The sequence below is a fragment of the Benincasa hispida genome, chromosome 10 (assembly GCF_009727055.1).
Source record: "Benincasa hispida cultivar B227 chromosome 10, ASM972705v1, whole genome shotgun sequence".
NCBI lineage: Eukaryota > Viridiplantae > Streptophyta > Magnoliopsida > Cucurbitales > Cucurbitaceae > Benincasa > Benincasa hispida.
In genome coordinates, this window is record NC_052358.1 from 15,549,976 (window position 1) to 15,576,506 (window position 26,531).

At 26.5% G+C, this 26,531-nt stretch overlaps 1 protein-coding gene across 1 annotated transcript; it reads left to right on the plus strand.

Annotated features, from left to right (window-relative positions):
* Window positions 1–22,572: 22,572 nt before the first annotated feature.
* Window positions 22,573–24,076, plus strand: LOC120088767 (putative protein TPRXL). The gene has a single exon (XM_039046203.1). It carries the CDS (start codon window positions 22,772–22,774, stop codon window positions 23,114–23,116), a length of 345 nt encoding a protein of 114 aa, XP_038902131.1. The 5' UTR covers window positions 22,573–22,771; the 3' UTR covers window positions 23,117–24,076.
* Window positions 24,077–26,531: the final 2,455 nt, after the last annotated feature.

The following is a 26,531-nucleotide window of genomic DNA, read 5'->3' on the forward strand; positions in this document are numbered from 1 at the left end:
AAATGATAAAATTGTTGAAATATTTACAAATATAGTAAAATATCATAGTTTATCTACAATACAATAAAATTTTGATCTATCATGTAAATATTTTGATTCATTTTGTTATATTTGAAAATAGTAAAAAAAAATCTTTTTTCTCAATATATCTAAATTTATTCAAAACAAATTTGTTTTAATATATCTAATTTATTCAAAACAAATTTTTTATTGAGAGAATTTGTTATAGCGAAATTTTGGGGAAAAAAAAACTCTTTATTCTCAACATATCTAATTTTTCATGAAATTTTACAATACAAAATTGCCATTAAAAAAGTACAATGTTTGATAAATATAATATTTTATGTTATAAAGTTTAGACTTATTTCATTTTTAATAAACGAGAATATGTATACCATTACATATTATAAAATATATGGCATTATACAAAATTTATAACACAAAATATAATTACAAATTGAATTAAGGCCACGTTTATAGAAGAGTAATGAATTTTTGTGTAATTGGAATTAGATTGGATCAATGGAAATGGACCTCGATCGTAATGGTTATTTGATTGCAATTGATCATGTTTACCTATGGAATATAATCTTTATTGAGGTTGTTTACTTAGGAGTTGAAATTGAATAGACAAAGCAAGATTACGAAAATACTCTCATTGTAAATCAAATTTTTCGACAATTGATGAATCCCTCATTTTCGCAAACATTGTGAAAACATATCTGGGACGTTCAACTATCTTCTTCTTCCTCTTTCTCTAACATTTGACTGACATTGTAAGGTTTAGCATTTGAGTGTCCGATCATTAGTAAGTACATCATTTTTTATTATTATGCTCCATTAGTCGTTTATTTCACAACCTAAATATGTCGATTTTTCTCTACATAACTGTTCATAAAAAATCGCGGCTTTTTTTCCGATTTCCATGAACTTGTACTCCGTGTTTGATAAAACAAAATCTATTTTATTGACACCTTAGTTGCATTGAAATGACACAAACATTGTGAAAACATATTTGGAACATTTGACTATCTTCTTCTTCCTCTTTCTCTAACGTTTGACTAACATTTTAAGGTTTAGCATTTGAGTGTTCGATCATTAGTAAGTACACCATTTTCGATTATTATGCTCCATTAGTCGTTCATTTCATAACCTAAATATTTTGATTTTTCTCTACATAACTATTCATAAAAAATCGCGGTTCGATTTCCATGAACTTGTACTCAGAGTTTGAAAAAACAAAATCTATTTTACCATTGACACCTTAGTTGCATTGAAATGACGCCATTGCATGTTATGTTTGTTGTACTAAATTATTCTGAAGCTAACGTTTGGTGTATTGTATGTTCTAATATATGTAAAAACATTACAACCATCTCCTCAACACCTACATTTTTTGTTCCCCTTAATTGCCTTCTCACCCTAAGGATATTACATAGCTTATGAAACGTTCACCTATCCATACAAAGTGTATTGATGCAAATAACATCATTATCCTCAACTAGAGACTGCAAATGGTTTATCTGGTAAGTCATCCTAACAAATTAATTCTCATACTTATCCCTTAATTTAAGTCCAGGACGATACAAACAGAAGGCAACATATGCCACAAGTATTTCTTGAAGCATGATAACCAACATGTTGACAACAACATAACTCTCGTCCTCCATGCAATAGTAAGCCGAGACATATCTAAAGACGTATACGATTAACAAACTTACATATAAACGAGTGCATACACAACAAATCTAAAGAAAATGCATTCTTACAATGGGAATAAAAAGTATAAACATGTCGAAATTTAGAAAAAAAAAAAAAAAAAGTCATCAAAGAAACTGATTTGAGGATAAAAAGAAAAAAGAAAAAAAAAAACAGATGAACACACAACGCAGATTAACAAATAACCCAAAAATCGAAAGAAATCATGAGAGGTATGAAAGTATGAAAATACCATATCGGTATGTGCAAACAATGATAAGATTTCAAATAACTCAGACTGCATGCGACAAACAACAGAATATGAACCCTAATATGTGTTTTAAGTGTGCAAGAAAATTAATTAAAACATCAGTTCATTAATTATGCTCCCATTTGGGTTTGCATTTTACCATTTGGGGTTGAGTTAGGGTATCGAAAGACTTATCATTACGACACTATACCGTTTCGATTATAGTTATCGTTTTCAGCACAGCCTAGCCATTGCAACATCATTTAGTTACCGTTTCCATTACCATTTTGGTTAATGTTTTAGATAGTCGTTTATAAACTGATCTTGACATTGATTGTCGACTTGTAATCATTTTCCGCCAGCACATATTGGGAACCATAACGCCATTAATCGACAAATTAAATATACGCATTCAATTATGTGAGTCATCACCAAATGGTAGCTATTACATTACGTGTCCGTGTATGGACGTTACTCATATATGCTTATCGTTTGGGTTCATTGCAACAGTAACCCAAACGCAAATGCTAACGGTATTTATCATTTACAAATAACCAGATGTCTCTCCATCTTCCTCCCTCAAACCATGCACCCTTTCAACTGTATATATTCAACTACCATTTTGTACATTTTTACAAACTTCTCTTGGGAAAAAAATAATGTGGCCAGATACTAACTACAGATTCGACTCATATGAATACCCATCGACCCCTCAATGGTTGAGTTTAGAACTGGAAAGCCCACCAACTGTTGAACCACACCAGAGTCATTCATGGATGACTCTCCATATTCAACTGCACACGAATGGACTGAAAGCTCAGACAACGAGTCCCTCCTATCATAACTCACTTTGTCTCCAAAAGATGGAAAAGAGCCTTCAGAACCAAGTGTGAACAAGCCTTCTCCCCATGAGGTATCCTTTAGCTCAGCCATCCACTAGCAAGTAGGGTTGTGGAGAACAAAGAGAAGAAGAGAGGAATAGAGGTAGGGGAAACGTTGTCGTGCTGATGAAGGACCTACTAATGGGGAAACGATGGATAAAAAGGAGAAGAATAATGCCCAACGTGCACCGGAGATCCTGTCCAGTGATATGGAGTAGGGTGTATTCTGTTTTCTTCTTCTTTTTCGTTGTGTTTTGGAGAACCATCACCTACCATGAAAAAAGAACTATTTCGAAAAAAAGATGTAAACCTACCTATTTTGTTTGCGTTTTATCAATCTTGTCAAATTCATCAACAAACGAACATTTCACGTAGTGATAGTGATCAAATGCATGCAAAATATGAAGATGAATAACATGAATGATAAAATATAAAATTTATCGATAAGGTTTTTTTTTCCATTTAGCGGTAAACTGAAAACCCTAAAAATTGGATGAACGATAACAGTCATTTAGACCACTCACCGTTATCGATAAACCCAAGCAATGCAACAATAACTGATGATGTGTGAGAGCAAATTTATCAATACAGTTTTCAATTCCATTTAGCAGTAGACCGAAAACCCTAAAAATTGGATAAACAGTAACTATCATTTAGACCACTCACAGTTACTGATAAACCCAAGCGATGCAACAATAACTGATGATGTGTGAGGGCAAATTTATTAATACGGTTCCCAATCCATTTAGTGGTAGACCAAAAATCCTAAGAATTGGATAAACGGTAACAATCAATTAGACCACTCACCATTACCAATAAACCTAAGCAGTGCAACAATAATTGATGACGTGTGAGGGTACATTTTGGAAAGTTGGATAAAATTATCAGCAAAAGAGGTGTGAGTCCCACTCAATATTCAAATACAATTCGATTAATCACTCTATGTCCTTCATTCATATTACATTATTTCATTACGGATTTCCAATTGGAGCCCACATATTAGGAAGAATGCAAAATGCTGGTAAACACTATCAAACATTAAAAAAAAAAAAAAAAATGTCCCACTTTCTAAATTAATTTTCATTTTTTACGATACACCGGACTTAAATGTGGCTTAATATATATTTAGTTGATAACTCCAACTATATATTATATTTTTTTAATATTGTATCTTTTTAGCACAAGTTTTTAAAATTTAGGTTTCCAATGAGTACCTCTATCCAATTTACTTGAGAAGGATTAATATGTTTTACACAAATGTAGAAGATAAGATTAAAAAAAAAGGTTACTACCATTTTTCAGGTGTGTCAAATATAAATAAAGTTCATTAGAAAATCAAGAATCGATTCTCTTAAATCAGAACCCTTAATTATAAATGTCAAATCACATTAATCCTTCTTTATAAATCAATCTAGAGATATTATAACTTATCGTTTAAAAGGTCGTTATTATACTTTTAATGCTACAATTTTAGCATTTGTGCGACCAAAATAATATTTTAATCTTGCCAAAAAAATCAAAGAGGTAGATATTTACCTCACATATGGGAAATTTTTTTAAAAAAGCCAAGCAAAATAAAAAAATCTATCATTATTTTTGGATTATCCCATCCTAATCATATCGATTTCCAGTTTTGACATGAGATCAAGAAAGCATTTGACTCGAATATATAAGTAATAGTTTAAAATAGAGCGGGGTTAGCTCGTTGGACTACGGATAAGTTACAATTTCATTATTGACGGGATAATTTTTCTATTTGTTTGTGTCTTTCTGTTGAGGCCGATTTGATCTTAGAGGCAATACAATTACTTTTTGTTTTTGCTTTTCTTTTATTTTTTCATAAGGAAAAAAAAAAAAAAAACTAATGATTTAAATAGAATGTAGTCCATGTAATGTTCATTAAAGTCCTTGTTTTATAAAAAGCAACGGTATAAAATCAAAAGGATTATTTTTAAATATAGAAAAATTAGCAAACTTATTTATAAATATAGCAAAATGTCACTGTATATCATTGTCTATCACTAATAGACAATCACATTTTACTATATTTACAAACATTTTCAACAATATTATCATTTAAAATAAATGAAATTAATAGTATTTAAACCTAAAATACTCTAATTTAATAAAATATTTGAGACTTTTTTATTACAAAAAGTTTGAAGGTCGATGGTGGGTGTGAGTCTCTATTGTTTTATCGGTGTGGGTTAACTTAATTTACTTTTCAATCAACAACGTTCTTTCTCTCTCAAATCTTTACCCTTTTTATTGATAAAATTCTTTTCAAGTCTCTGTTCTCTCTAGGGTTATATCAATAAATCCTTCTTCTTCTTCTTCTTCTTTCTTCTTCATACATAAACTCAATTTTCTATTTTTCATTTTCATGGAAGAACAATAAGAAGCTGAAGCCAGAGCCATGGCGAGACCTGACCAATTTCAGCCATTATTTGTTGGTGCAGCACCATCAAGATTCACAAGGCTTTATTTTTTTTATATTTTTTTTTATTTTTTACATTTATTATTAATTTAATCTCTCTTCTTCTTATATATCTAAATTTGATTTTAAAAAAAAAGGAAAAAAAAAGCCTTTTCCTTTGGGAATCTTGATGATGCTGCATCGTCAAATACATGGCTTTTAAAAACCCTTATTTTTAATTTGTTTCAGATTTATATGCCATTTTCTTAATCTGGGTAGCTTTAAGTTTTTCATTTTTTTGGATGCATAATAATTATTAGTATTATTATTATTACAAGATGAATTTTTTTCCCATTTTAATTACCTTTTTTCTCCATATTGGCAGTATGTTTTTGGACAAACATATAGAAAGAGCATTTGAATGGACTACTCATTTAGTACTATGTTTATGTTTTTTGTTTTGTTTTTTTTTTTATTGTCCCAAAAAACCTGGTACAAAAATTCTTGCAAAAATATTAAAATCAGGCTTTGTGTTTCCAGTCAAATTGCATTTATTTCTGGATTGGATCATTTACATTGATTGGTCAAAAAAAAAAGTTATAGGGGGGAATTATTTTACACTCTAGGGCTTCATTATGCAGATGGGAGAGTTGAAATTTTGCAATTTGGTCCTTTTTTATCTTGTGGTTGCAATTAAAAGGGCTGCAGATTTTGCAATGAGCAATAGGAACAAAATAGGGCAACAATAAAGGCATTTGCGAGTCAGACAAGTCAATATCAGGTGAGCGTAGGTTATTTATAGTTCCATCCGATATTTTAGTTCATGTTTGATAATTATTTTTATTTTAAAAAATTTAAGTCTATGGACACTATTTTCACATTTAAATTTCCTTATTTATTATCTACTTTTCACCTATATTTAAGAAATCAAGTCAAATTTTAAGAACTAAAAAAAGTAGCTTTAAAAAGTTGTTTTTGGAATTTAGAATTTGGCTAAGAATTCAACCATTGTATTTAATAAATAAGCAAATCATTGTAAGAAATGTAGATGAAATAAGCTAATTTTCAAGAAAAAAACAAAAAACCAAATGATTATCCAACGAATCTTAATAATTTAATTAATTCTCATATGTATAACAATACTTTGGTTATTTTTTCATTTTGATTATTGTAAGCTTAATTTAGTTCTCTTGTCGGTTAACTTTCCAATAAATTCATTTTAGTTTTGTCTATTTTGATCATTATACATTTACAAAGTGACAATTTTGATCCCTCTTTACAAAATTTTAACATAATTTTTATATACAATAAAAATTTATAATGTGGATTTTTATTACTATATTTTAAAAATTTTAGTGAATGAAATGTGGTGCTAAAATTTTGATAAGAAAATGAAAGTGAAAAGATTAAAACAATCCATTTTAAAAAATACAATAATCTAAATGAACATTTTAAAAGTACTTAGATCAAAATAAACCAAAGTTAAAAATATATGAAACAAAATAATGTATAAACCTATACATACTTTATCTACTCACAATTATTTAAAAATTATATGTACTAAATGACTATATATATATATATATATTTGTAAACTAGATAAGCTTAATTAGGCAATATCACAATGATTATTTTTTCTGATGTCCCGGGTCATATTCAAGAGCTTTTTTGGTTTGTTTTTGAAAATATGCGGGATGAGGATTCAACCATTCATGTTGAAGTTGATAGTTTAAGTTCATGTTAATTGATGTATACTAATTATTTTGATTGTTATAGTTCTCATTGATGTTAGACTTCTTAGCGGAGCAATTTTTTTTTGTTTATTTATTTACGATTTTTTGTATGTATAGAAGTCAATTAATGTTGTAGTTGATTTTTTTGTTGGCGCTTCGAACAATCAAGAACGAGGTCTCGCTTATTTATTTATATGGAGTTATTTATGATTATAACTTTAGGGTTTAGAGTAGTGCGCTATATAAACTTTCTAACTCTAAAGACGTTGTTTGGTGTATTCAGAAAACATTCTCTTTAATAATCATGTTCTCCCTCTGCCCCGTGGACGTAGCTAACACACCATTAGTAAACTACGTATATTTGTATGTTGATTCTTTTTACGGTTTTTTTGTATTATTTAATTGTTGGTTTCGTAACAATAGTATATCTTTCAAGTTGTATTATAAAGTGAATATATATGGCCGTGTTTGTAGCTATTTTATTATTGACTTTGAATTTTGAAAATTAATCTTATGAACACGAATTCTACTCATAAATTTCTACATTTTTTTTATCTATTTTTTATTAATATTTGAAAAATCAAACCAAATTTTAAAAACTTAAAAATATAGTTTTTCGAAAACATATTTTTATTCTTTAAATTTTATTAGAAATTCAAGTGTTTCTTTAACAAAATTGTAAATCATGGAGAAGAAACAAAACAAGAATGTCAAAAACAAAAATGAAAAATAAAATCATTATCAAATGGATCTCAATAATTAATTTATTTTATTCATTCATGTCAAGCTTTAATCCAAATGTTCGTGGATAAAAGTCTATCGATGTTTTTTATTTGTTATTTCTATAGATAATTTGACATTTTTTTTAATGAAAATTTCTTTAAAAAAAATAAAACTTCAAAACTTCACTTATGATGTTGAACTTAGAAGATAAAAAAGAAATGGATATGGACAGATAGTTTCACTAAATAAAATTTTTTATAAAAAAATATTGAAATTAACATAATTAAGTTGTTTTCAATGCCAAATTAAACTATAGATTTGGTTATTAGTAGTGTATAGTGTACATCTTTATATTAGGATTAATTAAAGATATTGGAGATATCAATTAAGTCTCCATTAATTTTAATCCTTGAAATAGATATCTGGCTAGTGATTCACAATAGATTTTCTTCTTTTGATTTTGATAGAAAATGCAAGAGAAACTAAAGAGAGATTCTATATTTTTCAAATAAATACAAACAGAAGAATTTGAGAGAGAGGGTAAAATTGGAAATATATTAATGGAAAAGGCAAGGGTGATTATAATTTTTTTTTTTTTAAAAAAAAAGGAAAAGAAACTGTAAATGATGAATTGATAAGTAATTTTTAGAGAGTTGTCTCATTTTGGAGGTTTTATTTAATTTCTTGTTTGAAAAAACCATTTTGCAAAACTGGAAGTTGAAGAAAGAAATTGGATTTAATTGGCAAATAGAGGGTTGGAACTAAATCTAATAATTTCAGTTTTATTTAGAGAATGTTATAATTTATATTTAAATTTAATTCTTATAATTTGATAAAATTATAGTAATAATCAATTCCTTAAAAACTCTTTATGAGAATCTCACCCAAATATATAAATGTATTTATGAGATTTTATCAAATTATATAGATCATTGGATCCATTTGGATTGGCTTGAGAAAAAAATCATTTTTCAAAAAAATTATTTTTATTTAAATTCTTTTGATAAGAACTTATTAAAATATACTTGAAAATTTATTTTGAGTGGTTGTCCAACACTCTAATTTTTTCTAAAATGATTTATTCTTTAAATTGAACATTTGAAAATGTATTTCAAATACGTTCTAAATCTTAAAATTTTATGAATTAAATTATAACTTTTTAAACAATAGAGGTGACTAAGTATATAATTTTACTTTATTTTAACATTATTGTTAGGTTAAAATATCATTTTGATTCCTATGCGTTAAAGTTTATTCAATTTTATCAATGTAATTTCAATTGTTCAATTTTAGTTCGTGTATTTTTAATAAATCTTAAATTTAATTCTCATGCTATTTTATTTTTTATTTTCTAAAAAACTTTTTAATATATGTTAACATTTTTACTATAAGGGTTTATTTGTTTCATAGGTTTCTATGTGAGTTCAAATAAACATTTAATATCCTTGTTTGTTCCACGTCATTTCAGTTTTTAAAACCCAACATATTATTATTCAGAGAATTTTAAAACCCACCAAATATAGCATAGTTAATTAATAAATTAATACCAATTACTCATTATTATTCATTTTAATTAATTATTAAATATAAATGTAGTAAATTAGGCTTAATGAGTTTCAACTAATATTTTTACGATTAATATTTTATGTTATCTTAACTATTCAATATAAATTATTATTATGATGGTGATTATAATCAATAATTTAATTAATTTATACTAATTTAATTAATTTTAGTAATTAATTTAAATTAATTAATTATTTTAAATAAAGGTTAAATATAAAAGTATTTATTTATTTTTAGTTTTAATGATTACATAATACTAAATTTATTTGATGACTACAATAATTAGTCTCTTGTATTTAATTAACTATTTAGTTCGATTTCTATATACAAATTTGATAAATTGAATACAAATATTTAACTTTCAGACATTGATTATCCTGCATATCCAAACACAAACATTAATTATATAGCCAACAAGAGTATAAGTGTTCATATTATCGACCTCGAGGTTTAAGGTTCGATTTCTTCACCCTACACTTTAAGTACAATACATTTAAAAAAAATTAATATATATACTCATGAAACAATGTCCACGATCCAAACCGGCCCTAAGAAATTATTTGAGGTGTTGAGTTAAGTTTTGAAATATGATATTAATATGTTGGAATTAAGAAATCTGTGATTGGGGTATAGAATTATAAGTTATAATTTTTCGATAAATGTGTAAAAGAGAGAAGAAAAAGGAAGATAAAATTCCTTAATAAAAGGTGTGAATTTCAATAGTGAAAATGGTTTGAACTGAATTTCTTTCCATTAAGATTATTATTTGATTAATTTTAGTAAAAATTAACGTTCAAAAAATTATTGAAAGGGCATGCTTAATTGGGAGAATTGAAAATAAATGAACTGATTTAAATTATAGGGACAAAAAATTTATTTTTACCGTCGTTTTAAACATTAAAGAGAATGTCTAAATTCTACTGTCTCTTTCTTTCACCAGAACTTTGAACACTTATTTGGAGACATAGCTTTAATGAAAGACTTGACTTCATTTATAACCATAATTTAATCGTGTTATATGATTCCCATTTATAACTATAATTTGATCATGTTATATAATTCCCTAAATGGGGTAAATCCATTATTTCAACGTTGAAAACATTTGGAGATTTGTAACAATTTTTAAATTTAAGATTTTAAGAAATTTTCGTTATGTGGATCTAATCTAATATTTTCAAAATTAAAAAGATTATAAGAGAAAAAAATATATACATTTTATCCTATGTTTCAAAATGCCTTAAATTTTTATATATAGATTTTGATCTTAATTTTTATTTGGGTTACACTTTACTCTCGACTTTTTTTTAAAAAAAAATCAAATTTATTTAGTTTCTAAATTTCAACATCGATATTTTTATTTTTGATTTTCCACCTAATAAATATTTCGATATTTGTTGTTAATGCCACACTGATTCACTTAAAAGATTAAAAATTACTTTTCACTCATTTTGTTTCTATTAGGGACTGTTTGGAGTTCATCATGAGATGATATATTTCTACATCCTATATCATGTTTGGAGGCTCATTATCCTATCTCACCGATTTTAATTGTTTGTGGACTCATTTTCGAAACATGTTTTGTATCTCACCGTCATTTTACTTCCGTTTGTATCGTATATCATCTCAATGCTTGAATATACTCGATCATACTCGATCAGAACTTCTCAAACATCAAAACTCGCCACATCCTATATCATTTCAACGTTCCAAACAACCCCTTAGTTGTTAATTTATAATGTCTATTTAATCTATAAGTTTAAAAATGTTTTTGTATTGTTCTTAAATTTTGATTTTAATTTTTATTTAGTTCATATATTTCAAGATGTTACATTTTACCTGCGAATTTTGTTTTCATTTGACCATAATTTTCAAATTTTAGACTTTTACTCTTGATTTTTCACTAAATAATCACGTTTCGATCTTTGTTGTTTTCCTTTTTTTTTCTTTTTTCTTTTTTCAAGAAATCTCGATTTTTGTTATTAATGTCTATTTATTAATTTAAAATAATTAAATTAGTTTTTACCAATTTTTATCACTACTAAAATTATATTAAAATACCCGCTTCATAATAATGGTTAACTAATTAACTAAATTTAATGTGAATTTAATACCAAAAGTGAGCCTTAATGAAAATTTGTGGTGGAAGGAGGGGTTTAAATGTCTATAATCCAAAAACCAAATAAAAATTAAACTCATAACTCATAAAAAAAAAGATTAAAAATCTAGTCAAAATGATATCTTTCCAATAAAAAATTAGCCTTGTGAAAATTTTTACTCCATCCCTAATCAGACCATTAACACCCAAATGTTAAAGGTGTTTGATAAATAAATACAATAGTATCATGTTTTATATATAATAATTATAATTAATCTAATATTATTTTTTTATATAATTTATAATTATTAAAGAAATTTTTAAAAACAAATATATAAAATAAATCTCAATTTTAAAGGATAAAATTGGAAATTGAAATTTTATTTAAAATTGAATATGCTTTTAGGAGAATCGAAAGATTCTTTTATAATAACTGCTATCTCTTCGTATCCTAAATTGAATTTATGTTCTCCCATTATCAACTCTAACTTTAAATTTAGGGAAATTGATCTAAACTAAACCTTATAAAAATGAATCAAATGTTTATTCATTTTTATTGGAAGCACTATAGAGGCCTTGATTGGCAACTTTGATTAATTATTTTTATTAGATTTGATTTTATATATATTAAGATAAGAAGAATTTCTCTAGATTTATATAATATAGAAAAAAAAAATCAAATGGCCATCATCACAGGAAAAATAAACAAATAAATATAAAATCATCAACTGACCCACTTCTACCCATATATATAATCAAATCAACATGCATTTAAGATTCAAAGTTTCAATTTTCTTTCCTAATTTATGCATTATCATCCTTATGAAATTTCAATTTTGTATCTAAAAAAAATAAGTCCCTCAAGTTTTAATTTTGTCCACAATTTTTTCTTTTAAATGTCTAATTGATACTTAAAATTTCAATAGATTTCTAAATGTTAAATTGTATATCTGATGCATCATTAATCTATTTGATATTTCTTAAAATTAATGGATGTGTATTAACAAATAAATTAAAAGTTAAGGGCTATATTAAACACAAAATACATTTACATCCCATAGATAAATTATTTTTCAATTATTATATATACATATATATTATGGACTTATTAGGCATAAAATTGAATGTCATTAAGAAATTTATTGGACAATATTAAAGTTTAGAGATCTATTAAACACAAAATTAAAGGTTCAAAGATCAATTAAAATAGACACCTTTAAAAGTTCAAGAGCAAAATATATCTAGACTTGAAAGTTCAAGAACTAAGGTCCCGTCTAGTAACTATTAAAAATTTTTTATTATGATTTTTTTAAAAATTAAGCCTATAAACACTTTTCACCTCTAAATTTCTTAATTTATTATTTACTTTTTACCAATATTTTAAAAAATCAAACCAAATTTTAAAAATTAAAGAAAGTAATTTTCAGAATATTGCTTTTTTATTTCTAGAATTTTGGCTAATAATTATTTAACTCTTTTACTTAAGAATTATGGATACATTATAAAAAAAATCGAGAGAAAATAGACTTTATTTTTAAAAATAAAATAATTATGAAAGTTTAGTAAATAATTTCATAGTCTAAGATGTGATTAGTAAGACACATACAAAGTGAAAATAGAGACAAGTTTCAAGGCATGCATGAATTAATGACACATGAAAAATCATATAAATTATTAATGAGAGACCTTATCTTTGAAACAATGGTCTAAATGAAATGGGGGAATTTAATGGACAATAAATTAAATACCCAAAATTTTGTACACCATATATATATATATATATAAATTAATTAATTTTTTGAGGACTTGGGTTTTGAGCATATTGGGTCACTGACCCATATGCTTGTGCCTTCCACATGATACCATGTGGGACATCCCTAATGCCTTCTGAAACTCTCACATGATTTTAATCTTGTAAATTTTGTAGGGTATCCCAAAAAAAAAAAATAATAATAATAATAAAAAAAATATTTATTTAATTATTTACTTTTTTTAAAAAATAAATAAAAGGCCTAGGGGAAAGGTGAATTCGTACACCAACTTAAAAACATGCCATGTGCTTCTTGTTTTGACCCCATCAACAATGTTTCTTTGACCAATCAAATCCTCGTACGGTTCCCCTCTTCTTATAATTGCTCCTTAATTAATCATTAATATTCTTCATTATCAACTAAAACACCATTAATTACCTTTTTTTTTTTCCCATTCTCATTACACTACCCTTGAACAAAAATAAGTAATAATAATAATAGTAGTAATTATTAAAATTTTAAAAACTAAGATTTCCTTCTTATAATTTGATAAAACTTTGTAAATAGTTCGATAAACCCTTTAGTTTCTATTGTAGGAACAAAATTTAGGAGTTATCAGACTACTTAAACTAAAATTTAATTATAAATCATAAGGTTTAAATTTCAACTTTCTTCAAACTATGGATGTCAAGCTTGTAATTTAATCTCAATAAAATTAGAATACCATTTTTGTTCCTATAATTTTAATTTTAATTTTGGTCCATATATTTTTTATAAATCTTAAATTTAGTTCATCAAAGTTTATTTGTATCTAAATTGGTTAAATAATAATAGTTTTCATGATATTTTTAAAATTTATAGTAAAAATGCTAATAATTTATATGTTGCTTAAAAAAAATCAATAATACACCGATAATGAGAATTAAATTTAAGATTTACTAAGTATAAAATAAAAAATAATTTTTTTTAATATGTATAGACTAAAATGATATTTTAAATATCAAAATTTTAATGTATAAAATAAAAAAGATGGTAAATAGAATTTGGACCTTGGGGTTATGATTTTAATCAATTGAGAGACTAAAACGACATCGTCCTTCGGTGACAGCTAGAAACAAAAAAAAAAATGAATATAATGTGGGTGGAGAAGAAATTGATTTGAAAAAGTAATTATTAATGGTGTGGTGTGTGAAAATTTGACCAAGAGTTGTTCAAAAATTCAAATATGCTATGTGACATTATTGATGTTGTTATTATTATTATTATTATGTCCAAACTTAAATATTTCAATGTGATGCTGTGCCAAAGGTCCAACATTTCTACCTGACCATAAAGTTTTTTTGACCAGTCAAAAATTTTAATTTTCACTATTTCCTTCTCGATATTGCTATTTTTGTTTTAATATCCATTTTGAATTTGTTACCTTACAATATTCTTTTAGATCTTGTAGTTTAATTTATATGGCCTTCAATCTGCAATATGCATAAAAAAAATTATAATTAAATAAAGCCCTTTTTATGTGTTTTGACACCCATTTAAAATGTAAGAAGCAATCACGTGTATATGATATTTTAGATCCCGTTCGGTAATCATTTAATTTTTAATTTTTATTTTTTAAAATTAAGCTTATTTCATCAATATTTCTTATTAGAATTTACATATTTTTTAAGTATAATGGTTGAATTCTTAGTCAAATTCAAAAAACAAAAGCAACTTTTTGAAAGCAATTTTTTTTTATTCTCAAAATTTGGTTTGATTTTTTAAACCATTGGTGAAAAATATATAACAAATGAAGAAATTTGGAGGTAGAATTAGTGTCCATATGCTTAATTTTCAAAAACAAAAACAAAAAAACAAAATGATTATCAAACGGGGTCTTAACTTTTCAACCGATGATTACTTCATAGTCTTTTCGAAGATAATTCGATAAACAAAATCGTTATATGAACTTGTCAACCTGAATATAGTGTTAAGATATAGATCACTGACCAAAATATTAGAGATTCAAAGCTCGACCTAAAATCTTCGGAACTTAAAGAAATATATATATATATATACCTACCAATTGAACCAATCATTTGATAATAATCTATGTAACAAGAACTACAATGAAATAAGTTATGTTCATTTGGTTAAACTAACACCTTTTGTCCTTAAACTTTTAGAGAAGGATAATTTAATCAACTTTAATTGATATCATTTAGTCCTTATACTTTTAAATTTGTAACAATTTAAGTCTCTAAACTTTAATGAGTGATACTTTAGTCTTTATACTTTTGAACATTATAACAATTTAGTTCCTATCTAATGCAGCGGGGAAGGTACTTAGACCAAATACATCGCTAATCAAGAAAAATTCATCCCTAATTGAGAGAAGACTTTCCAAGAACACAAGTTCTATATTAAAATTGAGATCAAAAGCTTCTATTACAGACCTTAAAGTGGTTATTTATAGCCTTATAAAGAAATATGAATAATAATTAATTAATTATAAAATACTAATTAAATACTAACTAATCTAAATTAACAATTAAACGAATATTAAACCTAAATATACTAATTATCCTCATCACTATCATAAAAAAAATCTCATCAAAATTAAGTGTAAACTTTTATTACGTAATGACTTATTCTTTATAGGTTATAAAAAAAAATTGATTCTAAAACATACTTAATTGACCTACACGTAAAAATTAAATATTTTCACAATAAAGACTAAATTATTACAAATTGTAAAGTATATAAGGGACAAAATCATTACCAACAAAGTTCACTAAATCATTACTTTTATGAAAGTTTACGAACCAAAAACTATTATTAACCTTTTTCCTTTTTTTGAATTCAACATGTGAGGGAAGGGATTCGAAGCTCATGTCCTAGGTCAAGATTTGGATCATCAAGGTTTATCTTTGATAGCCTCAATATTTTCTTGCATCCTAACATCATGGCCACATTATCTTAACTATATATATATAGTTGCATCACTGAAAATGAAGGTTTCACTTTGTTAATATGATAAATAACTACCAAATCCTTTTAACTCTTTTTTAATTCTTAATTACATACTTCCACATCCTCAAAATCTCACCCATTCAAGTATAGTATTGATTCATTTATGTACTCTTCCACTACTTAAAAATTGCATCTTTACCTCTTCGTTATAATATATATTTTCTTTAATTGATATTGAATTAAGTTGACTTTAGCTGTGTAATTGAATTCAAAAGGATATATTTTAATATATTAGTGCCATCTAAATTGTATTTTGTTTATGAATTTACAATCGATAAAAGTTAATATGTAACATAAAATTAAATGTTTTTTAAATTTATATTTAATTAAGTAGTTCATAAACGGGATGTTTGTTTCCAGGGTTAGGCTTGGGATGGGTTAGGCATCCTAAACCCAACCCTTATTTGGAACAAGGGTTTATGAAGCTAAGGCTTCCTACCCTCTTCCCATGGGTTTGAATAGTTCACAATATTCAAACCCATGGGTTACACTTTTTTTTTTTTTCTAATTTAATTTAGTAAGTTTGTCGGTCAACAGACACCACCTTTGGTGGCCGTTATAGGCCTACACTGGCCACCACTTCTGACGATCATCGCCAACCACCCTTAGCGACCCCTCTGATGAGCTTCCGACCACCGACTCTGGCCAAACTTCGACTACAATCGATCAACTTTGGAAAATATTAATAAAAACATTTTTAGTATATAACAAACCAAACAAACTTGTATATAAAATAAAAAATTCCTAATTCATTCCAAACGGACCTTTAGTTTAATGTAATTTTTTTTAAAAAAATAAACTCTCTTTCTTCTATTTTTTTTTCATTTGGAGTTTTTTCTTTTTAATTATTATTATTTATTAGATTATCTTTTTTAATTTGCTATCTTCCATTTGTTTATATGTTTCCTTATTTCAGGAGATTTCCTTCTTTTTTTTCTTTTTCTTTTTTTTTTTTTCTATTTCTCCGCAAATCAATCACCATCATTTATATGCTTTTCTTCTTCTTATTATTATATACACATTTTTAATAAAAATTGAATAGTAAGAGGGGTAAAAAGAAAATTAAACTAGATTTTTGCGTAATTAAGTATATTTATTTAAATTATATGCGTAGAAAACCCCAATTTAAATTAGTAAAAGAGACAAATATCTTATAGAAAACCCCAATTTAAATTAGTAAAAGAGACAAATATCTTATAACATTTTATTTCAAAACCTAATAAAATCAAAATATCAAATTATAAAACAATAAATTAAATAAAATTATAATTTTAGTCAAATCTATATTTCAAAATTCAAAAAAAAAAAAATATTCTTCTAATTTTTTTAGATTATTTTAAACTTGACTATATTAAAATAGTTAAGATGACAAGCTTGAACTAATCTAAAATCTAATCATTGATTAAATATGAAAATATTTCACAAACTCAAAATTTATAAATCTGCAATTCATTCCCAAGCTTTCTAAGTCTGCATACGTTTCTTGAACCCAGACTTCCAAAACCTACACTCTAAATACAGTTTTCTTAAACTCAGACTACCTAAACCTCACAGCCTAATCTACAGGTTACGCTTAGCATTCCAAACTTGCGCACCAAATGTCCTCTAACATTTTTAACCTCATGAGATAAACAAGAACATACATTAATGTTGGGCTTTAATTTTTAATTTTTTAATTTTTAATTTTATTTTTTAATAATTTGGAGTTAGACAAACCTAACTAATTAGAGTTCTACTAAAAAAAATAAAAATAAATAGAGTTAAATAATTTCTTAAAACAATGACTTAATTAAACATGACTAAACTATTAATTAAAATAAATGCTCTCATTAAAGATTGTAAGTTTGAATTATTAACCTCTTGAAACTCTTTATATAGTCTTAACATAAATATTGATAATTTTGAAATAATAATTATCATCATCACCACAATTATCAAATCAAAATTTATCTTAATCACTCTTTATGTGTTATTATCTAGATGACTAAAATAATTAAAGCAACCAAAGAGATGATTATATCCAAGGATTAATTAGCTGGGAGAATATATGATAATATAATTAATTATGAAGCAGCATATAACAGAAATCAAATTGGGTCACATGCTTATATATACATAGTTAATATTCGTATATACTAATGTCTTAATTATTATATTTAAAATATAGTTAGGCATTAATTAATTTCTAACTCTTATTATATAACCGTTAATTAAATTCCTGTAGCTGCATGTGCTTGAGAATCTCTACTGCATCACATATATATATTCAATTAATTTTGTGAAGCATTTTAATTATTAATTAACTAAATATTATGGGTTTGATCAAGCTGAGTAATGAGAAGAGTATTTCTAGAAAGCCGTGTCTGTGGATCCAAGTAAATATTAAACACTGAATGTGAGCAATGAGCTTTCTTGAGAATCCAAGAGATTGACCAAAAGGGCAGAAAAATGGATTTTTTTTTTCTCCTTCTAATTAATAAATAAAATTCTTCAGTCAATTCGAACGTATTTTCAACTAACTAGTTCAACATACCTTGTGTGACACCATTTTATAGTTCATTTATAAAAAACAAAAAATTTAAATTTCCATTTGATAATCATTTAGTTTTTAAAATTAAAGCTATAACATCTACATTTTTTTTTTTAAATCTTTTTTAAGTACAATAATTGAATTCTTAGCTAAATTCCAAATACAAAAACAACTTTTTGAAAATTACTTTTTTAGTTCTCAGAATTTGGTTTGGTTTTTTAAACTATGAGTGAAAAGTAAATAATGAAGAAGAAATTTAGTGGTGGAAGTAGTGTCTATAGACTTAGTTTTCAAAAACAAAAACAAAAAAATAAAATAGTTGCCAAACGAATATATATATATATAGTCAATTTGAACCTATTTTCAACTAACTAGTTCAACATACACTACATGACACAACTATGAAAACGAAAAGCTTTTTCATTCTTTTTAAAAAAATTTGAGTTGCTAATAACTTTTTTTGTTGTACTATCATGACGTTTTAATAATTAGAAAAGGATAATGTTTTAACAATATTATTTTTTCTTCTTATATATGAATCATGGTCAATGTATGATGGATGCATAATAGTGGTCACTTACCTAAGCTTTAATATCATATGAGTTTCTTTGACACCTAAATATTGTAGAATTGAGCAAGTCATCAAGATTAGCACATAAACTGGCCTGAACACTCAAAGATAAAAAAAAAAAAGTGATGGATGCGCCAATTCAATGTGTTACCTTCACCTACATAATTGCGTCATGTTAGCGATGGATGAAATAGAAATTTAATAAGGATGTGTAGGCAAAATGTGGATATAAAGACTACCTCATTGTAACTTTTTTTAAGGTCTGTTTGGTATAAGATTTTATAGATATCTGAAAATAATGAAATAAAAGACACATGAGAATAGGATACCTAGAAATAAGATGTCTAGAAATCAAAGGTCATGTTTGGTTAGAAATGCTATCAGAATTTTATGAACAAGTATTATGTTTGTATTTAATTTATGAAATTTTAAGCATAGAAATTTTATATAATTTTAATAGATAATTAATTAATCAAGCAATAAATATTATTCAATATATTGATAAAAAATAAATAATTAAGAATCAATAATAATTTCAATTATAAATATTTAAAAATTGGGTAATTTATAAATTAAATTAACCAATCAATATATTTAAGGAACATCCATATTAATTATAATCTAACACTTAATCATTTTTATAATTAATTAAGTTTAACATTAGTAATTTTGAATTTAATTAGATAATATAAGAAAATACATTTTAATAAACAGTATATTATATAAAAAGTGAAACATGAGATAAAAATATGATATATTAGTAGAGAGTACTAAAAAAGTTTTATGAATATGACATGTTAATAATGAATAAAGTAATATAAATTAATCATGATAAATAATTAATTGATTATAAATAATCAATAATAACCATATATTTATAAAGAGGGATCAAATTAAAATTAGTGTAAAAACATAATTGATTGATTATTAAAAAATAAAACAATAAATTATTATTATTGAAAAATAATTTTTTTACTAACTAATTTTAGCTTACTAATTATATATATTTAATATATTATTAATTAATTATTTATGTAAAAGTAGTAGTTACACTCATTTAATAAATTTTTATTGTAAAAGTAGGTTAAGTAAATATTTTAATAGATTATTGTTGATTTATTGAATATTCATATTAGTTTTGTTAAATTAATATTAATTAATTTATTATATTTCAAATAATATTATATATAAAATAAAAAAATAAATAGAAAGAGAAAAAAGAGAAAATCCACAATTTTGGAAGGAATTGAAAACACGGATAAGAAATGAGGATGCTTGAAAATTCCTATGCAAAGTATTGAAATAAAGATGAGATTTAGATGTATGTGTCAATATGTAGAAAATTCTCCAACTAAACAACTTGCATAAATACTAAATTTACCGTTTAATCCATTCTAAATTAATTCCTGGATTGAATTCTTTGTTTTCAAAAGTAACGAAACACACCTAAAAAAATATAGAAATGAAAATAAAAATTAAAAAGTGTTGTTGAAAAAAAAAATGCAAGTGAAATAGTAATTTACTTAGGAGGGAAAGGGGCACAGATTACAAGTAGAAGAGAGAGAAATTTGTCTGTGGGATCAGCAGTTACCTCAGAGTGAGTGATTTTTGTGTTTATGTGTGTCTCAATTTCAAAGGTTTTTAATATTCATTTCTCTTTTAATTAAACTTATCACCCATTCTTCGGTTTAATTTTATTGAAAATTAAAATTTTAATCTAAATTGATACAATGGGATAAATTCAGTCACACTTTTTCTTCATTTAGATTGGGCCTTTGATTTTCCCTTTCCATTGAATCTTTAGAGTACTGTTATTTTTACTTGTATTTTTTTTAAAATTTTATCATCGAAGAGAAAGTCATTGAACATGATTTTTTGGACTTAGGTCCATAATAAAAGTTGGGAGTGAAAAATTTTATCCTATATTAATAGATTTAGAATTAGTTACTGGTTATAAATACCAAGACATTCAGAATCCAAAGTGTGTCGGTGGTGAAAATATAACCCTTTCACCACCGTACTGTCGCTGTCCTGGCATGTAGCTTTCCTTCCATCATTTGTTGTAATATAAATAAACTTGACAATATGTGACGAACGAATATCAAACCCTAAATCATTAAACCACAAATCTAGAACTTCTATATACTTTTGTTTAGTCTAAAGAAATTGAAATTTATTTTAAAGTGATTTTGGACAAGCTAGGGATAATAAGTATGTGCCAACTCAATTTCTTATTATTATTATTCTTTTTTTTTGAGATATTGGCCCCTTTATAAACCAACAAAGATAATCACAGTAGTCAACCCCTTTTCTCAAATCATAATGTTAAAATTTGAATTAATATCCATAACAAAAATATGTCACATTATCAATTAAGCTTCTATCAATCTCCAAATAATAATTAATGCATTTGTTTATTGAGTTATGTTGGAATTAACATCCAAATTAAGTCTCATATAATTTTATATACATAATGTTGGAAGGCACTAAATCTCGACCACATATTTATAAATAAAATATTAAAAAAATATTAATTTATACACATTTTATCAATTAAACTCCTAAACTAATAAATGTATCAATTTATACTCTCAATTACATTCGGTTTAGAAAGAACAAATATGTGAGACTTATAATTATATCAATTAATTATAACTTTTACAGGTGTATCGAGGTAAAGTCTTAGTTAGAATTTCCTTTAAGAATCATCAATGCATCACTTCAAATCATCCATTTCATAAAACCAACCCATTTACAGAAATCTACACACTTGATTATTTTTTCACTTGAAAAAAAATGCATGAGACATATAATTGAATTAACTAATCCCTAAAACTTTCATAAGTATATCAATGTAGACTCTTAGTTAGGACTACCTTTGGGAATCATCTATACATGAATTTCAATCATCCATTCCGTAAAATCAATATTTGAAGAACTCTACACACATATAAAAATTGTTTTAGATCAGGTGATCCTCAAAGGTAATCGTAATAAATTGTCTAAACTGTCTATGTATCGATTCCAATAACCAATTTACACGTTCTATTTAGAAAAAAAAAAAACATGATAGACTTATAAGTATATATGTAGACTCTTAATTAGGATTTCTTTTGAGAGAATTGTCCATGCATCAATTCTAATCATTCATTTACATTCGTGAGAATTGATAATTCACGAATGATTTTTGTTGGTAAAAGATACACACCATCTTAATGTTATAAAAGTTCAAAGTTTAAATTGATACAACTCTGAAACTAATTGATTATATTAATGAGCAAATTAAATGTAAAATAAAAGTATATATATATATATATAAATTACAATGACGTCCAATTGCTGAACCCTACCAACCTCACACTCTTTCACTTCCCCATTTTTCTCTCTTTCTCTGTCTACAAACAGAACCTCTAGATCTCCATTTTCCAGACAAATAAATCTACAAATTTCCCCTTTTTCTTTTTCAAATTTTATTTTCTTTCCTCCAAAGTAAAAATTATTATTCAGATAAAAAATCCTTCCCCCCATTAATTTTCCTCCATTACATGGAAGAAAAATGGAAGCTTTCAAAAAAGGAATCAGCTTCTTCTTCTTCTTCTTCTTCTACTTCCAAATCATTCTTTTCCAGAAGCGGTTCCACCAGAAGCACTTCCTCAAAATTACCATTATTAAGAAGCTTATCCCAAAAACACACTCCCTCCTCCTCCGCCGCCTCCGCCGCTGCCGGAAAGTCCCCGACCGATCTTCGCCGCAGCTCCTCCCAAAAAAATTCCTCCTCATCCATTGGCCACAAATGCAGCAGCTTAGCCAAAGAACAAAAGGCCAGATTTTACATCATGCGCCGATGTGTTGCAATGCTTGTTTGTTGGCATAAACATGGCGATCCATGAAACCTTCTATACACCGCCGCCCTACACTATCTTTATCCTTTTCCCCCCATCAGTAAGCATTTTCTTTTTTTAGCTTAATTTTTGGATCTCTTTTCTCTCTTTTTTTTTTTTTTTCAATCAAATTTAAGAATTTATATTTTTGTTAGATTCAAAATGTAATTAGATAATTTAGATTTTGGGTTCATGTTAATGGAGCTACAATTTTCCCCAATTACCCTGTAATAACAAGACAGAGAAAATTCATATATCCACAAATTTTCATTATTCTTTTTTTAAGACCCATGGGGAAAAAATTATTCTATATTTGTCAATGTCATCTTGTAGTTTTCGTTTCCTCTCCGAGACCGATCGGTTAGCCTAAAGTGTTAGTAGATATAACATAATGTAAAAGAATTTATAAATATAGTAAAATTTAGATCCAATTTTTAAAGTTTATTGGTGATAGACTATATCATCAAATGAGTCCATTAACAATAGAGTTTATCATTGATATATTTTGCTATATTTGTAATTTTTAAAAATATTGCTATGTACTTAATTATTAATCTTAAAGTGTTATTCATTATTGTAAATTACATTTTTTTCAATAATTAGAAGATGAAACCAAAGTCAACATTGTTCAACTAACATAAATCTTTTGTTCGAATCTCCCGATCCGTTCATATTCTATACCATTAATTTTTTTTTGGATGATAATTACGTATGTAATGAAATTAGTAGTGTAATTTTTTTTTTTTTTGGTTAAATATGTATGTAGTGTATAATTATTTCAATTTTAGAGTGTTTTCTTCTCATGTGTGCTTAGTTCTCATCTAGTTTGATAAGAAGATTCTCTTTATGGTGTTGGGGAAGGTGCCAAAAATATTGTACATTAGTGGGGGATGTGAAAGCAATGTGTAGATTCTCTTTGAAATGGTGGACTCACTTTTTCCCTCCTCCTTTTGGTAGAAAAACTCATACCCAAAATGTCTTAACTTTCATAATTAAATATGTCAATAATACTTTCTTCAAATTATAATTTTGGTTAAAATTAGAATTTATTTCTGGTTATTTTAAAGTTGGATTTAGTCATTATAGTTTTGATAAATTTTTTTTAAATAATCGATTAAATTTTAATTATAAATCATGAAGACTAAATTCTATTTTTTAAAATTATAAAAACTAAATTCTAACTTTTTCTAAACTGTAACAACGAAATTATGTTGCACGCCAAAAAAAAAAAAAAAAATTAAAAAATAATTTTAAAGAAAACAATAGCAAAGAGTTTGGTGATAAAACCAACCTAGACTGCATTAAATATTTTTTAAATAGGACACCCAACTTAACTCAATACTCTCTATAATTGGGATTTTTATTTTAATTTTTTTTCAAATCATCCTTTAAAATTTCAGATTCATTACACGTAGATTTTCAGAAATAGAAAAATACAAAATAGTAAAATGAATTAATGCTTTTCTAGAGAGACCGATAGATGCTAATAGAAGTTTATCACTGTCTATTAATGATAAAAATAGATAGAAGTCTATCACTGGTAGACGCTGATAGAAGTCCATCAATGTCTATCGGTATTTTTCTTGCTATTTTTGTAAATGATTTGACATTTTTTCATAAAAATTTCCCTAACTACTATCCATCATTATAATTATTACAGTATCAAGTTGGTTTTGTTTTAAAAAATAAAAATATACTTTAGATAATTTAACCAAAGAAAATCGAACAAGTGATTGTTGTCTAATTATTTGTAATGTGTGTTTTTCGTTCTTGCTATTGGGGGTAAAGTTGGAATATTAAACCAAACAAATATGCAGAATAAACTTTTTTTCTTTATTTTTTAGTGGGTTTTATTTGGGTGGCTGTTTATAAAGTTTGTATTTCTGCATGCATAAGTAATTATGGAGGAAGAAAAATATAGACCGTCGGATGAGTATATGATCGATCGGATGGTGATGGTGGAGTGTTTCTCGTTCGAGAGATCAGTTGGGTGAACACAAAGTTGAGAATCAATGGTATATTAGTGAAGTCAATTCGACCTCCATTTGATTTGATGTTTATTTGGTCAAATAATCATGACCAAACCCACCGATAATTTATGTCCAAGTAGATAATATTATATAATTATGGAGCTAGATCACTACAACGAATATAGGTTTCAATGATACAATAATACAATCAAATTGAGGTTGGAGAGTGAAAAACGTGTCATAAATATGAAAAATGCGAGTTTTTGACAAAAAAAAAATGCAAATTTTCGAATTTTAGTAATTTATAATAGTTTTTCAATGTCACAAATATATGATATTTATTAACTGTTATTTAATAAAATTAATTATAATATTTTCAATAAAATAAAAATATGGAATTAAAATAAAATAAGAAACCCTAAGAAACGCATCGCATCGTCCTTCTTCTCTTCCTCCAACCTAACCTCTCTCTCACGTCCTTCTCCTCTTCTTCCAATTCTCTACCTCAAACCAACTTCCACAGTCGTCTCCACCACTATTGTTCTTACCATCGACGTCTTCTCTCTCCGCCCCCGCCATCGCTTTTGATGAGCTTGACCACCTCCTTGCCGCCAAAGACTTCCGGCAAGCCGATGAGGAGACTTGATAGCTTCTGATCACCTTCACCGACGATGGTGCTCATAAATGAGGAAATGTCTACTTCTTCAAAGACCAATTCATCGCTGCCGACGACCTAAAAGCCATTGACGAATTGTGGCTAAAGCAGATACACCTTAAATGCTTTTACTCACTCCTAGGCTTGCTTTTACCCACTCTCAAATTGACTTTAAATTAGCATTACGCAGACCTTAAATGCTTTAAATCCATAAGTTTAAGCTTGTTCGGACACGAATCAATGAGCATTCGAGTCCCTTTTGTTGGGATTGGTGTCCTAATTATTCTGGAGTCTTGTAGTTTGTAAACATTGTACACATTGTTATGAATAAAATAAGAGTTATTTTATTTTGCATTTAATCATATATAATAAATAAAGATCTATGGTTATTGTATATAAACTTAAGCATGTATATGAGATATACAAGTGGATCATGCCTTAAGTGATAACCTAAAAAGGTCAGTAGTATAAGGATTTAAGGAGGAATACCTGATCCTTGTGACACTACGGATACGACCCGCTTTGTAGAGGTTAAGTGTTGTGAACTACTACAGATGGTTGATCCTGACCATTCATGTGGATACATGTGAGCGGCGGTGTCCTATATAAAGAGTTTTTATAAGATCGGACCACGAGATTGTTCCTCTTTTTATATAACGCCGTTAATACTTGAGACTTACATCTCACCTAAACGACCATAGGTGACATGACCTTAATCCTGAGTGTTTTGAGAACTCTTGCCTTTAAAGGTGATCCTTTAATTAGTATGGGTGAGAGTGGTCAGATTGTCAACTCAACA